The 15,902-nt window shown below is 36.0% G+C and overlaps 1 protein-coding gene across 1 annotated transcript; it reads left to right on the top strand.

Moving 5' to 3' along the window:
• Positions 1 to 2,309: 2,309 nt before the first annotated feature.
• On the top strand, positions 2,310 to 13,921 carry LOC131146599 (transcription elongation factor SPT4 homolog 1-like). The gene is made up of 5 exons (XM_058096276.1): positions 2,310 to 2,435; positions 2,778 to 2,869; positions 3,956 to 4,015; positions 5,277 to 5,334; positions 13,850 to 13,921. Exons 1-5 carry the CDS (start codon positions 2,346 to 2,348, stop codon positions 13,898 to 13,900), a joined length of 351 nt encoding a protein of 116 aa, XP_057952259.1. The 5' UTR covers positions 2,310 to 2,345; the 3' UTR covers positions 13,901 to 13,921.
• The last annotated feature ends 1,981 nt before the right edge of the window (positions 13,922 to 15,902 follow it).

The following is a 15,902-nucleotide window of genomic DNA, read 5'->3' as shown; positions in this document are numbered from 1 at the left end:
CATTTAATATAAGAATATTTATTGTTTTCAATTTTAATATTATAACAATTAAAAACTGCATTTGAACAATTGTAAATCATTTATAAATTATTTTCATCCAAATAACCGTTTGCATATATTATATACTTCCCTTTATACTTTTCTTATAAACCATCATTTAGCCCTACGGTCTATTCAATGACTCTGTTTACATACATATATAAATATGTATAAAAAATTCCTTTTGACATATTAACTGTAAGTCATGTTTATTCTAATGATTGAGTTTTGTGATATAAAAATTAAACTTAGTTAGTTGGCTGACCAAACTAAATCAATATAATTATTAAGTGTGATTTTTCCTATCAAAACCTGGTCCGATCGAGATGTGCACTCAGGAGAAATCCATTATCATATAAAACCTCTTTGTAAACAGTAACTATAAGCTGTGGTACTGAGCATCGTGATTGCTGAGCCATCATAGTTCTTAAAACATACAATTACAATTTATGTAATAAAAAATAGTATCATAAAGATCACATCATTATAAAATAAGTAATAATTATAACTTCATAATTCATCCTTACTCATTTATTTAATATGAATTCAAATAAGTTCACGCCACATGGTTTGTGTGCTAATAATTATTTATTATGCTATAAATTACCTAAAAATTTTTATAATATTTCTTAACAAAACATACTCAGGTGCATTTAAATAAAAAGCGAGTATGATCAAATCTATGTACTTTAATTTAACTCAAGTATATTTAAATAAAAAAACGGATATGATCAAATACAAGCATTGTTATTCAACTTAGGCATATTTAAATAACAAAACTGATATAATTAAATCCATGCGCTTAATTTAACTAAGACATATTTAGGAAAAATATGCTCTAATCAAACTCATTTACATTGACCTACTTCTTTAATATGGTTTAAAGATGAACTCTTAAAATGAGTTGAGAAAGAGTGGAAGAGTAAGAATTTTAAGTATATAAAAATTATTCACCCACCACTAAATTTTTTTCCTCACTTTTCTTTCAATTCATTTTTTGAAATTTGTTATGAAAAATGAATTGAAAACTCTCCTATCGATAGAAAAGTAGAGGAAGGGTATTTTATAATTTCATAGATTACTTAAGAATTAAAAAAAGAAATAAAATAAAATAAAAATTAAGAGAGAGAGAGAGAGAGAGAGAGAGAGAGAGAGAGAGAGAGAGAGAGAGAGAGAGAGAGAGAGATGGACAAAGGAGAGAATGAGGCTCGCAGGGCTGCATTAACCTCTAGTTGGGATTAGATTGAATTTTGTTCGAGTGCATCCATATTCTTTTTACATTATTACATTATATATATATATTTATTTAATAATTCAATTTTTAATTAATTAATTAATTAATATTTTATTTAGAATTATTACACTAATAATGTGTATATATATATATATTTAAAATCATTACAAAAACAATTGAGATTTGGTAAAAAAAAAAAAAAAAAATAGAGATCATTCTTGAGATTTTTCAAAAAATGACTTAAATCTTCCTTGAGATTTTAAAAACATCACAAATTTTCCACGAGATTTGGTAAAAAGACACTAACCCCCAAACAAATTTTATGTTTTTTGAAAAATACAATGGTAGGTTTGTGTTTTTTTTTTTTTTCAAATCTCAGGTCGAATTTTTGAAACCTCAAGAAAGATTATTGTTTTTTTATCGAATCTGAGTCAAGGTTAGTATCTTTTATCCAAAAAATAACAAGGCAAAGATTGTGGTTCTTAATTATTAAATTAAATTAAATATTTATTATAAAACTATTATTTTTTAATAGTTATCAATAATAGTGAATTTTGATTTGAAGATATACTGTAAAGTAGAAAATAATGAAATAGTTAGTAATTTGCTATGATGAATTAATGTTAATAATAAAATATACTAAATCGCAAAATTTGAGTTATAAATATAATAAAGAAAAGATCACAACTGAAAGCATAAATAAAATTTTATATTTTTTCAATAATATCGTAATAGTTATTATCATTGTAATAAAAATATAAATTAAAATTATAATTATTGCATAAATTTTTCACAATAAAACATAAATTGTATAAATAATAAATTTTAAAATTTTGATTTTTAATTTTAAATAAATTTTAAAATTTAAATCTAATTTTTTTTTTAAAGTTTGAATTCTATTTTTAAAATTTGTATGCATGGAACAAAGGAAAGAGCTTCGTATAAATAATGGCAGGGCGGGAGAGGGTGCTTTGTTTCCTCGCTCTCCCCCGTTCCGTGTTTATCGTATTTGCGGAAGGCAAGATTACTGCAGTGAAATTTTCGAGAGCAAGGAGGAGGAAGCAACGCGAAAATGGGAAGCGCACCAGCGCAGATTCCAACGAGCTTCGGCCATGAACTGAGGGCTTGCCTTCGCTGCAGGCTCGTCAAAACCTACGATCAAGTAAGCGTTATTATTGCGACCAGGCTTCCGCTTGTTTCGTCATTTTCCCACTCAGATGACAGCAAATCTCTGCTTGATTACTGAGAAAATGTGCGGGATGGAAGAAAAGATGGGAACACATGACGGAACCTTAAAGCTTAGATTTTTATTACTAAGGGACCTGTAGTAGATGAAACCCATGACAGTGGAGCAACTCGATGTGATCATCGAGTTCAGTTCTTCTTTTTGAAACATGAAAAAACGATTGGTCTGAAATGCTGTTCTTTTTGGTTCTACAGCTGTATGATTTTGCTCTATGTATTTGTTTTTTGACTCCTTAATTTCTTTTGGTCACTCCAACAGTTCAGAGAGTCAGGTTGTGAGAATTGCCCTTTCTTTAAGATGGAGCATGACAATGAGCGCGTCGTGGATTGCACTACTCCTAATTTCACAGGGTACAATATGAAATAACTTTTGACATGTTTGTTTATATAATATGTTTATAGTTCATTTAATGTAAACTTTTGCTTAAAACTGGTGGTGTGGCCTTTGGAAATTTCCTGGAGCTGTTGTAAAGTTGAAGGGCATGATAAAATATAAGGAGTGAAAAACTTGCTTGCTTTTTATTAACAATGCAGTGGGGGTGTTGCTTTTTGCGATTTGAGAGTCATACAACTTGTGTTATGAGTAGGAATGATTTTATCTCATTCTTGGAAAAGAAAAAAAGAAAGGACTTAAAAAAATCTGGGTGTAATTAATATAATGAATTTTTGGACCTAATTGACATTATTGTTCTGTCCATGGACATAACTTGGAATCTACTTATTTTTCCTAGGTTTACAGAAAGTAGAACTGGAACCAAATCAGTTTCGAGCAAATGAATGTTCTGAGTTAGAAGCAAAAAAATTGAATTTGATTTAAATCAACTTATAGGATTTTGGAACAATTAGAAAATTATAAAAATGAACTGATTTATTTTGATAAAAAAAGTTATAATAACACAAAATAATATTCCTACTTCAGTCGACTCAAATGGTTACCATGAGTATTTCTTAATTTTGAAAGCAAATAAATAAATAAATGAATAGTGTTATACAAGCATAGTTTTAGACTTAATTCACACTGCCATGGATATGTTTGTTTCTTTGTTGGGTTGCATTGACATCTTTGCTTGAGGTTACATGTGTGCTGTAAGAACCTTGTGGACTAATGTAGAATGGAAATAATCTTTATCATTTATTTTTTTGTAGCAGGAACACATACATTTTTCTTATTTCTTATTGTGTTTGTAAAGCCAGGATTCATGGTTGCACATGGATGTTTTGTTGATGAATGTTTGGAAAACAAATTATTGACATGTGGAGGTGTCTCGTCCGACGTACTTTAGTGTTTAAAAAAAAATCTATAGTTGCATAGAGCATAATTTCCTTATGATATTTTTATTTGTTTTATTTAAGAGTGATATACTTTGTATTTGTACAACTTCCATTTTTTTTAATTTTTATTTTGTTTTGTTTTTGGTTTTGTTGAAATTTTTATAGGTTAATTTCACTCATCGATCCAACCAAAAGTTGGGCTGCCCAATGGTTTCGAATTGGTAAGCCGGACAATTTTTCACAGCTAGTTACACAATTATAAAGTTAATGATAAGATTATTGTATCAAATAACTTTTTAATAATAAGACTTGTTGAATACTAATTGTTTGTAGGCATATTCATCTTCGCTATAATGTGCTATAAGATGCCTTCTTGCTCACCCTCTAAACCATAGAATTTAAAATAATTTTTTTGGATAATTTGTGCAGTATGTTTTTGTTTATTATTTTCTACCCTTAGTGTGTTAGATATTCAATATAAAATTTTGACAAATAAGCCATGCCAAATATGTTTTCTAGTTGAAATAATGTTATCTAGAACGGGGAACGGGGATCGCAGTATGGCCGTTTGGCGCATGTTCTTAAATGTTGAATGTCAGGAGTATGCCTATATAGATGCATTGGTGAAAAGTATGTGATGGAACTTGTATACTTTGGAGAGGATATTGAGGTGTTTCTAAATTTAAGAGATCTTATTTAATGAAACAAATTAACAATGATTGAAGGTAGAATTATCATGTGATAATTGTCCACTTTTAACAAATAAAATATGTTATATGAAAGATATTGAATTAAAACTTTGGATCCTAAAGAGGATGTGAGAAGGCGTGACGATGCTCAAATTGAACTCCAAATTTAATTCTTAAGCTCAGACCAAAAGTGAAGCTCAAGAATTGATCTAAACCAAGAGGGATGGGGATGGAGATGGTGCCTTTACCACCATTGTGAGACCATCATTGAAGCTTTCAAAAATGGATTGAACTATCAGAGCTAGAAACTCAATGTTTGGATTAAACTCTAAATTTCATTCTGAAGCTTAAATCAAGGCTAAATCTCAAGAATTTATCAATCTAAAGTAGTAGAGAAGCTTGGAAGGAGCTCTAAGACCATTGTAGGATATTATCAGGGAGATCTATCAAAAGAAAGAGGCTGAGCTTCAAAAAAGTGGTAATAACCAAGTGTTTGAGATGTAAGTAGGAGCTACTTACTGTCTTAATTAAGTAATAAAATGAATATATGCTTTAAATACATGTGCTTACTTGAAACAATGCAAACAGTACTTGTGTTGTCAAAACTATAGGTGCTTATTTTTAAATGTTTTTGAACTGGCCCTTAGTCGTATCAGGTTTTTAAATTTCCAATCCTTTTGATGCTTTCATAGCCATCTATTCTTTTGAATTTGAGTTTTAACTATTATTTTTTTCCTTTATAATTAAGTGCTTTGGTGTTGTGGAAGTTGAGGTTCTGTTAACTTTTTTGCTGCAAGATTTGTCCCTGGTTGTTATACCCTTGCAGTTTCAGAGGCACTACCAGAGGAGATGCAGGTTCGCAATAATGGATTGAATCTTAATTTGTTTTTTCTTTGTAATGTTTTCTTGCCTTTAGAAGGTTTGATGGTTTTTATTTGCATCTTTCAATATTGTGCACTTTTGGTGTTTTCAAAATTTATTATTTATTATGTATTATAAAAAAGCTTGGAAAAGGACAAATGAAGAAAACATCTCTCTTGCTCTTGCTTGCTCCTTCCTCTTCCTTTTCCATGGATCCAATCGAAGGTAAGTATAGAGGATAATCTCAAGTTTGTGCGGATTGAAAGCAAGATTTTTAGTTTGCGTTTGGAAGGGGTTGAGGAAGGCAGTTTTGTTCATTTGGAGGAGAGATCTTGACTTAGGATTAAGGGGACTAGGATCACTGTATGGGCTGCAAGATGGGTGTGAAATTTGTCTTCAAATATTGGGTTGCAGTTAAAACAAATAACAAAGGTAAATTTTTGGAATTGAGTGTGCACTTGAATAACAAGAGGTACTCTTATCTTCATCAGAGGGGTTTTGAAATGGGAGAGCTGGTGTGGGTTTGTTGCACAGGTTTGGAGTAGGTGATTGGTATGAAGAAGGTTCCCAACCTTCACAATGAGGTCAGGAGTAGATCTTTACAAATCAACGGAGCTGGAAGGATGTCTTGGTGGGAGGTTCACTACTGAAGTTCCAGCAACCTGTGGATGTGTGGTGCAATCTCTGGTATGTGGTTGTTTGTGCTAGTCTGGAGAACTTCATTGCAGCTAGGGTTTGTGATGCGGAGAGGGCTAGATCCTGGGAACTCATGAGAAATGGATTGGGATTGGAGTGGGGTGGGCTGGGTATTATTTACATTATTTTGCATTTGAGTCATGTTTTGGCTACGAATGTGCTAGATCCAAATAATTTTAGTGGGCAGCCCATGGTTTCAGTCAAATTACCTTCTCGCCTGACATCCATATCAGGCTTTGCAAGATGTTTCTGTTAGCAGTCATGCCTGAAGCCTATTTAATAGTTTTAGCGGGCAGCCCATGGATTCAGTCAACTTACATTCTCCAAAGTAGGTCCAGTGTCTATCTCTGGCTTTGCGTTATGTTGGATCCAAAATTAGATCTGTTAATGTACAACAGGGTACAGTGCTGGCTCAAAAATCACATGATGGTAGTGTAAATCTGTGGAACGCTATTAATACTGTTTCGCTCTTGGAGAAAGAGCAGTCGGCTATTCTCTCAAGGAGTTTGGTCGATGTTTTTATACCTTTAGTGGCTAGTGGGAGAGGAACCTTGTGGTGAGGAGAGAATGATTAGTAAGCCTCCATTGGTGGCTGTTTTTTTGGGGGTTGGGGTTAAAATGATGTTTTGGGGTGAAAATATGTTGGTGAGAGGCCCAACTTTATTGATAAGTTCAGGGGCCAAAAGGCTTATACTTGTTGGAAGGCAGTACAAAGGGTGTTGAAATGTGAAAAAACAATTTGAAGAGAAGTTCTGGTAGGATAAGGACGAAATTTTAAGAAAGTTTATGTATTGTGGAAGATGCAAATGATCAGAAAGGTGCTATAATGAGAGGGTTTGTTAGGACCCTGTGAGCATCCAGAAGAAAGTGACACCAAGAAATTTACGTGGTTCGGTCAAAAATGACCTACGTCTACGGAGCACACACCAACTATTCAATAACTCGCCGGAAAATGTGACAATTCTCTCTCTCTCTCTCTCTCTCTTCCTCCCTTCTTCCTCACAGCTCTCTTTGCACTCTCTGTGCTCTCTCTACACTGTGCTATGCTGTGCAATTGTCACTTTCCACAGCCTCTTTATATAGGCTTGGATTTTACATTGTAATTAAATGCGAATCAATACAAATTAATCACAAATTGGAAGTTTATAATCAAGAGATAAATGGAGAATAAATTCACACGTTTTCTGACTCAGCTCAACGTGTCTCCAGCTGTGTTTCTGGCTCCATCTCTAACAATCTCCCACTTGGAGACAGAGACACCTCCTCAACCAGAGCATCATGAATAAATGATGTGCTCATAATATGTGTCTTCAAGCATGAAGACCAACGAAAGTTGAACACAACTTCAGCTTCTCTGTAGTCGCCACCTTCTTGTCTGCTCGATTTTTGCGGACTAATCTGATGGCTGTCTTCACAACTGGTGTAAAAATGCCGGTGTAGTCAATCCCTTCTTTCTGTTCGAAGTCTTTGACTACCAACTGAGGCTTGTATCTTCTGGAGCCGTCATGCTCCTCTTCGATTCTGTACACCCACTTGTTATGAAGGCCTTTGGGCAACTTCCACATTCTGTTGGAGGTGAGGGACTTCCTCTCATCCTTCATCGCAAGCTCCCACTTGCTCGTATCTGCAACCTGACATGCTTCATCGTAGCATTCGGGCACTCCTCCATCTGTAGGAAGTAAGTAATCGATATACCTTCTGTCTGGTATATGGGACCGAGTAGATCTCCTAAGCTCCGGAGTTGGAGTAGGAGATGGTGGTGCGACGATCTGCTCCACTAGTTCCTCCACCTAAGGATTCTCGGTATTCTGCTGATGTGTCCCAACACATTCATGGGTGTTTATTTGGAAACTAACCCTCTTCTGTTTCCTGACTATACAATCCCCACACATGTCAACCTGCACTGACTGTAGACCACTCAATTTTTCCTTTGAGTGCTTCACCCTGAGTCCCTTCTCGCTCATGTGACCAAGTCGTTGGTGCTAGATGTCGCTGTCGCCATTTCTTGCAGCAACTAAAATAGACATGGAGGCATTGGAGGTTAGAAAAAGTGTTCTGCTTTTCTTACCTCGCACAATCGTTAGTACACCTTTTGAGACTTTCCATTCATCACCAATGAATTTCGTCGTGTATCCATCATCTGCCAACTGACCAACTGAGATCAAATTCTTTCTTAGGTTTGGAATATACCTGACATCCTTCAGTTTCCATACTGACCCGTTTATATTGATCTTCACAACTCCCTTGCCGATTACGTAGTAAGGTTGATCGTTGCCAAGGTACACCTTACTAAAATTACCTGGTGTGTACTCCTCTAGGCAATCTCTGCAACATGTGGCATGAAATGAGGCTCCGGAGTCTATGACCCAAGACTCCTGCTTGCTCTCCGAAAAGTAGATCAACATCTCATCATTCTCAGAAGCAATATTTGCTTCTGTCTTTGCCCTCATCTCGAATTCTTTCTTCTCACTGCTGCACTGGTTCCTGTAATGACCAGTCTTTCCACAGTTCCAACACTCAATAACTTTAGTGCTCTGGGAACTTGTGTCCTGAGTACCTCTGGGATTTTCGGATTGAGGCCGCCTGGGCCTAGATCTGCCGCGGTTGTTTGATCGTCCATGCCTTTTTCCTCTGCCTCGACTCTCCATGTTCAAGGCTGAACTCAAATTGGAGCTATGATTTGGCTGCATTCTTATTTCCTCTGTCAAAATCATGCTGACGACCTCATCGTATACAAGTTTCAATTTTCCTGTGGAGCTATTAATGGCAGTGACGACACCATTCCAATTTTCAGGGAGCTGACTGAGAATCAGTAGAGTCCGAATCTCATCATCAAACGTTATCCCGACTGAGGCGAGTTGATCAGACAACTCATTGAAGTCATTCAGATGCCTGCTGAAACTCTCACCTGCAGACATATTCATCGTGAATAGTCTTTTCGTGAGATGTATACCTTGTTTGCGGCTGAAGGCTGCTCGTACATATTTGAGAGCGCATCCATCAGAGATTTGGTGGATGTTATATGTTTGATATTGAACGCCATAGATTTCGACAACGTCATTCTGATGGCTCCGAGGGCTTTTCAATCAAGCAACTCCCATTCGTCCTCGTTCATGGATGTCGGCTTACCCTTCAACGGTAAGTGCAATTCCTTCCCAAACAAATAGTCTTCTATCTGCATCTTCCAGAAATCAAAATTGTTCCCATTGAACATTTCGATTTTTGAGCTGTTTTCAATCGACATCTCGATTTGCTAATCTAGACATGGAATTAGTTCAAATGGATAGCACGGATGGATCCAGAACGATAGAAAACCCTAGAAATTGTTCGAGTCACTCGAAAAACGGACCCAAAACGACCCCGAAAAGCTCAGTCAAAGTTTTCAGTCAAACTTGGTCAAATCGCTGACGTGGCACTTGCTGACGTGGCAGTGGGGTCCCTTCTTGATGTGGCGGTGGGGTCCATCTGTTGATGTGGCAGTGGGACCCACTTGATGACGTGTCAGTGGCCTGCTAACGTGTCACTCGCTGACATGGCGGCTCCGTCTGACGTGGCTCTCGTTGGTGTGTCAGCTGACGTGGCCGGTTCTGAGGCGTGGGTCGGATCCGATTCGTGGGTCGGATCCGATTCGTGGATCGGATCTCGGGTTCACCCAGGACTGAGAGTTTCCCGGGTCGGGTCGGGTTGAGGCGGTTGGGCGAGGAAGACGCGTGCGGCGCGTTGCCAGCGCATGGAGAGGCGTCTTGCTGCAGTGAGACGCGTGCGGGCTTTTCTGAACTCCGTTCGAGCTCCGACGGACACCCTTCTTTTCGTCTCAGAGAGGTTAATACGATGGTGGCCTCAAAACACACTTTTGATCTACTGGACAGAGCTCTGAATTTCGGGATCACTTCCGATCTGGATTTTCTGCTCCAATCGGGTTCTGATACCACTTGTTAAGATCCTGTGAGCATCTAGAAGAAAGTGACACCAAGAAATTTACGTGGTTCGGTCAAAAACGACCCACGTCCATAGAGCACACACCAACTATTCAATAACTCGCCGGAAAATGTGACAATTCTCTCTCTCTCTCTTTTCCTCCCTTCTTCCTCATAGTTCTCTCTGCACTCTCTGTGCTCTCTCTGCACTGTGCTATGCTGTGCAATTGTCACTTTCCACAGCCTCTTTATATAGGCTTGGATTTTACATTGTAATTAAATGCAAATCAATACAAATTAATCACAAATTGGAAGTTTATAATCAAGAGATAAATGGAGAATAAATTCACACGTTTTCTGACTCAGCTCAACGTGTCTCCAGCTGTGTTTCTGGCTCCATCTCTAATAGGGTTAGCAACAATTAGGATAAAACATCAGCTCCCTTCCCACATGGAAATAGATTAGAGGGAAGAAATTCTTCATCCCCTTCTGATATATCTCCAAACACTTGTACCATGTGCTTCTTGTGAAACTTTTGAGGTCCAACCATTATGATAAACTTTACTTGACAGCAATGACATCCCTCCAGAGTTTGTTTTCTCACTCATGAATCTTCAAAGCCATTTCCCCAAAAGGGCCTTATTAAAGATAATAAGGGATATGAGGCCAAGGCCACCCTTTTGAAATGTTATTTAACCACTTCTCATTTAGCAAGATGATATTTAAAAACTTCACCCGTTTTCCCCCAAAGGAATCTTCTTTGGATACCCTCTAATCTCTTGGTCACTGCACTAGGGATAGGGAAAAGGGACATGAAGTAAACTGACATATTGGACAGAGTACTTTTAATGATAGTGAGTCTGCCACCTTTTGGCAAAAAGATCCGTTTCCAACCAGCGAGTTTCTTTTTGAACATGTCAACAATGGGATCCCAAATACGCTTGTCCTTAAATTTTTCTCCCAAAGGGAGGTCAAAATAGTACAGCCAAGGATATCTGCAAGTAAAGGACCACGATCGCCAATCCCCAATGGAATGATTTCACTTTTGCATAGACTCACTTTAAGCCTAAAACCACGTTGAACTGAGGAGGATGCATCTAAGATTAAGAAATTGCTTTGGCTCATCCTGACAAAAGATGATAGTGTCATCTGCAAAAAGTGGGTGGGTGATTTCCATAGAATCATTGTTCCTTCCAATGCTAAGACCCTTTAGAAAGCTGCCTTCATTTGCACTTGTTATCATAAGACTCAGCACTTCCAAGACCATGATAAACAGAATGGGGGAAAGGGGGTCATCTCGCCTTAGACCGCAAGATGATCTGAAGAAATCAGTAGGGCTGCCATTAATCATAACTGAAAAATGGTGTTGATATACACTGCTGGATCCATCTGCACCTAGATTTCCCAAAACCCATTCTTCGGAGAATGTACAGCAGAAAACTCCAGTTAACGTGTTCAAAAGCCTTCTCCATATCCAGCTTGCACACTGATCCTCTTTTCCCATCCTTAATCTTTGTATCAACAACTTCATTGGTTATCAGAGCAGATCCTTGAATTTGCCTACTTGCAATGAAGCATGCTGGTGCTTATCAACAACTTCTGAGATTGCATGTTTGAGCCTAGTTGCTAGGACTTTGGATAGGATTTTGTATAAGCTGCCGACCAAGATGATCGGGCGAATATCTTTGATATTACAAGCCCCTAGTTTCTTAGGAATCAAGGAGATAAAGATCGAGTTGATACTGGACACAAAGTTGGTGGTTATATGGAAGTCTTTGAAAATCCCAATAATGTCCTGCTTCAGAAAATCCCAAAATTGCCTACTTGGACATGGCTCTTTCATCTATTGACACAATGTTTTTCATGTTTTTCCTTGTAATTTGTTGCTGACTTGTTAGTTCTTGGAAAAATGTTTTTAATGCTCCTTATTGCTAGTTGCCTGATTGTTTTTGGTTATCAGATGATTTTTAATATCTGATGATACTTCTAATAATTATGTTATCAATTTACTGATACATGTATGGATGAACAATGTTAAATTAGGAAATGTTACTATAGGCAATGTATGTAGAGGAATTTTTTTTTGGGTAGAATGTGCATTAATAATTCATATAAATTTTTTAAATTTACTATACCTCAATATTTTACTGGTAAAAGGAAAAAGCCAACTAAATATGCCTAAATATGTATTTTAATAATTAACTGATTGATTTATCCCTATTGTGTTATGTTATAGTTTTTCAAAAATTGTTGTATATTAACTATTGACATTACTGTAGCAGGAGCATGCAGGCTGCTATAATTTACCTGTTTTAGAGCTTTTTTTTTTTTTTAATGTCATTTGAATCTTTTTAATTATATCTTAGTATTTCTGTCACTAAACCCATGTGATCTGCTAAATCATAAAGGGAGGGCTTTAGATTATAAGCTTTTAAAAAGAGGTTAAAGGTTGGGATTTTTAGGGTTTTTTTTTTTTTTTTGTGTAATTTATTTTGGAAGTCTTTGAGAGCTTCTGTGTCAGCTTCTCTAGGAATTTCAATAATTGAGTTTGCTACTGGGCGGCCTTGAAGTTATGCTTAGTTTTTGAAATGGAAGAGGTTAGAAATGGAATAATGATTGAATATAAATATAGTGGTTTACAAAGAAGATGTCATTTTGGTGTGCTTAGTTTACTCACGTTTGTTTCTTCATCGTCCTTTTACTTTTTGGCTGTTTGGAATAAATTATTCTGGATTTGTCCCTCTTATGCTCAAGGCTCTTTGCACTGTTATGTTTTACAGGATTTGGCAAGGGAAAGGATAGTAATGTTTTGTGGCGGTGCACCTTTGTGGCCATTATTCGGGGTGTTTGGTTGAAGAGGAATGCTAGAATCTTTAAAGGTGTGGCTATCACTGGCAATATGCTTTGGAGTAGAGTGGTTTATTTTGCATTGCTGTGGGGTGTTGGCAAGTGGTTTCTTTCAACATGTTTCTTTGGAAGACTTGCGACCGGATTGGTTGGCTGTGCTTCATTGAGTTTTCTGTTTTCTGTGATCTTGTAGCTGCTGGTTTTCTTGTTGCAACTGGGGGATCTCTTATTCTCCTTGTTTTATTTATCCTTTTTTTCTTTATATTGTATATTCCCTCTTCTGATACAATTCTTTGTTTATTTTAAAAAATGTGGCATTTTAAGACAAATGATATTTCATCAAGTATGGAGTAAAATATGATGAAGAGACATTCCCATCATAAAATTTGGGAATAGTCATTCCTCATTCACAATCCATATTCGTTGTTGTATAATAGAAACTTCTGTATGAATCAGTGAGATAATTTGCCTTGGGCACCCTTCCCTGTGCAGATGCTATATTACTCCTTGCTATTCCATTGCGTAAACTAAACGTAGCCTAAAAATCTTAATTGTTCTCGTATCCTCTTTGATTCCACACATTTCGGGGCTTTGCTTCTGTTTTATGGGGCTTTTCTTCTGTTTTATTGCTGCTGGAATTTTGTATTCAGTTGCTTGGCAGCAACTTACGCTACTTATCACCACATCATTCATTCTCAGAAATTTGTAAAACCTTACAATGTTCTGTTCTTGTTCATGTGGTTGCTGTACAAACTGTTGGGAGCAGTTTAATCTAGTTGATTTCCTCTGTCCGCTGTCATCTTCTTGGTGGCCTTATTAAATCCTGGATTCCAGACTAGCACTTGTGTGTTCAAGGTTTCTGAATGTCTCTTTAAAGGGAGCAACTGGGGCAGGTGGAACTTGTAGATGGGTCTTGTTTAGTAGTCTCTGTTACAGTTCAAATTCTGCATGCTTGTTTGGACCATTGATCTTTCCTCCTGATCCACATGCGCTCTATTTTATTTATTTACATTGTGTGTATAAATTGATCATTTTGTTCGACTGTGCAGAACATATGTGAGGAGGAGCGAGTGCAGTATGTGCCACCAAAGCGCGCATGAGCTCTGCTTATGTGCTTCTCAGAAAAAGGATGAGGCAATTTGAATCAAAAAGGCATTTCAGAAAAATAATCTTATAATCCGTTGAGGCAGAGTTGGTGATTGATTGGCTCTGGCTTATGTGCTTCTCAGAAAAAGGATGAGGCAATTTGAATCAAAAAGGCATTTCAGAAAAATAATCTTATAATCCGTTGAGGCAGAGTTGGTGATTGATTGGCTCTGCCATTGTAATTAATAGAACTTTGCTTTCTCAGTGAAGCCTCAGATGCGGCATGGCATGATACATAATATTTTGGTTTATATTATTATGCAAAAATATTTTAAGATTCTTATGTGAGATTGTAAGTATTTAAGATTTTTTATATGGACTATATATTTATGACCAAAAGCTAAAACATTAGGATAATTTTGTTGACCATATAGTAGGGATTTAAAAATAAAAAATAAAAAATCTCTCATTAGCAAAATCCAAATCTAGTTGGACCAAATATTCAGTAAACAAATTAGGGTTTGTTAGCTTTGCTCTATTTCCAAGAGAGGGTGTGAATTGGGTATTTAAAACATTTATTTCTAGGTTAACCAATCTAACAATAGTATTATACAAACTTAGGGTCTTTCTATTTAATTATAAATCTAATTAACACATGTACATCATATAATGAATTAAACAAAGTACATACATGTATTGAAAATGAAAGTGCGGAATATAAATTGCGAAAATAAAAAGTACACGCACGATATGTTATCGGGGTTTAGCTAATACTGTCTACGTTCCTACCTCTAACTCACAAGGTTGAAGATTTTACTAATGCTCACTTAATGGGTAGAGCGATATCGGTTACAATTAGGTCAATCAGCACAGGACTGACCTCAACCTTTACAATTAGGTTAATTAGTGGGGCTAATCTTAATCTACATCTTATCAGGATGGTGCACCTAACTTTCATAATTGGGGCTAAGCCAATCTGGAACTATTCAATAGGGCTAGTCTCCCTTTTTAGGCCCACGCCTGGAATACAACAAATGTAAAATTTTACGTACAAACAAATGTCTTTTACATAAACAAATATGTACCTCTATGCACAATATAATCAATATACCTCAAGTATGTATGAATTATAAGTTTGGTGCTCTACATGTGCAATCAACATTTAATAAGATGTATAATCTCAAATATGTGCAGAGTGTTCTAACAAGCTAATCTTTGAAAGTAAAGTATATCTAATCTCAATATCAGATTAGTGTTTAAAATATGCTATCAATAATATTCAAACAAACTCAAAAAATATTTTCTAAAATTGTATCAAGCACTATAATTGTTTGATATCAAACTTCATAAAATATTTTGCACACAAAAATACGAGTTAGGGTACCTTGTATCTATGCAAAAACCACAAGCCACAAAGTTTTCCTACACAAGATTTATCAAATAAAATCAGTGGGAGAACTTTAAGCTTTACTTTTAATAATAAAATCAAACAATAAGCACAACAACCGAGAGTATGAGCAAATGAGGATTAAGCAGAAGCACTCTAAATATACTTACAACACTTGAAAGATCAAGAAAAATGAAGTTTTGGAGTGTTTGAGAGTAGTATAGGTTAAAATAGGATTTTTGATTTTGAGAGAATTTGACCTTAATTATTTTTGCTAATTCTTGCTAATCTAAACAAATGAACATGTATATATAGGGAAGGAAAAATTTTTGACCGTTGGGGACTCAATGAGAAGAATTAGAAAAGTTTAAAACAAGTTTAGAAAAATTAACCCAATTTACTTCTTTTAATTTTTAGTAAAAATTAATTTAACCCGCGAGTTTTGGTTGTCCGATCTGAGGTTCGGGTGCCCGAATAGACTCAGTCAGAAAATCAGTTTTTAAAGGTTCGGATGTCCGAAATCAGGGTCGGTTGGCTGAATAAAAGACAAAAACTTTCTTTCCGCGGTTCGAGTGCCCGAAGCTAAGTTCAGTTAATTGAACTAGCAAGTTCGGTCGCCCAAGGTCTTT

This window comes from Malania oleifera, chromosome 13 (assembly GCF_029873635.1).
Source record: "Malania oleifera isolate guangnan ecotype guangnan chromosome 13, ASM2987363v1, whole genome shotgun sequence".
Classification (NCBI taxonomy): domain Eukaryota; kingdom Viridiplantae; phylum Streptophyta; class Magnoliopsida; order Santalales; family Ximeniaceae; genus Malania; species Malania oleifera.
Note: the sequence above shows the minus strand (reverse complement) of the source record. Positions and strands in the feature narration are given on the sequence as shown.

What these genes read in the sequence shown, in the direction of transcription:
- LOC131146599 (XM_058096276.1), top strand. Translation starts at nt 2,346, where the DNA reads ATGGGAAGCGCACCAGCGCAGATTCCAACGAGCTTCGGCCATGAACTG. An exon ending in CAATGGTTTCGAATTGGTAA is followed by an intron (nt 4,016 to 5,276) that starts GCCGGACAATTT and finishes TTTTGCTGCAAG; the next exon opens with ATTTGTCCCTGGTTGTTATA. An exon ending in CACTACCAGAGGAGATGCAG is followed by an intron (nt 5,335 to 13,849) that starts GTTCGCAATAAT and finishes TCGACTGTGCAG; the next exon opens with AACATATGTGAGGAGGAGCG.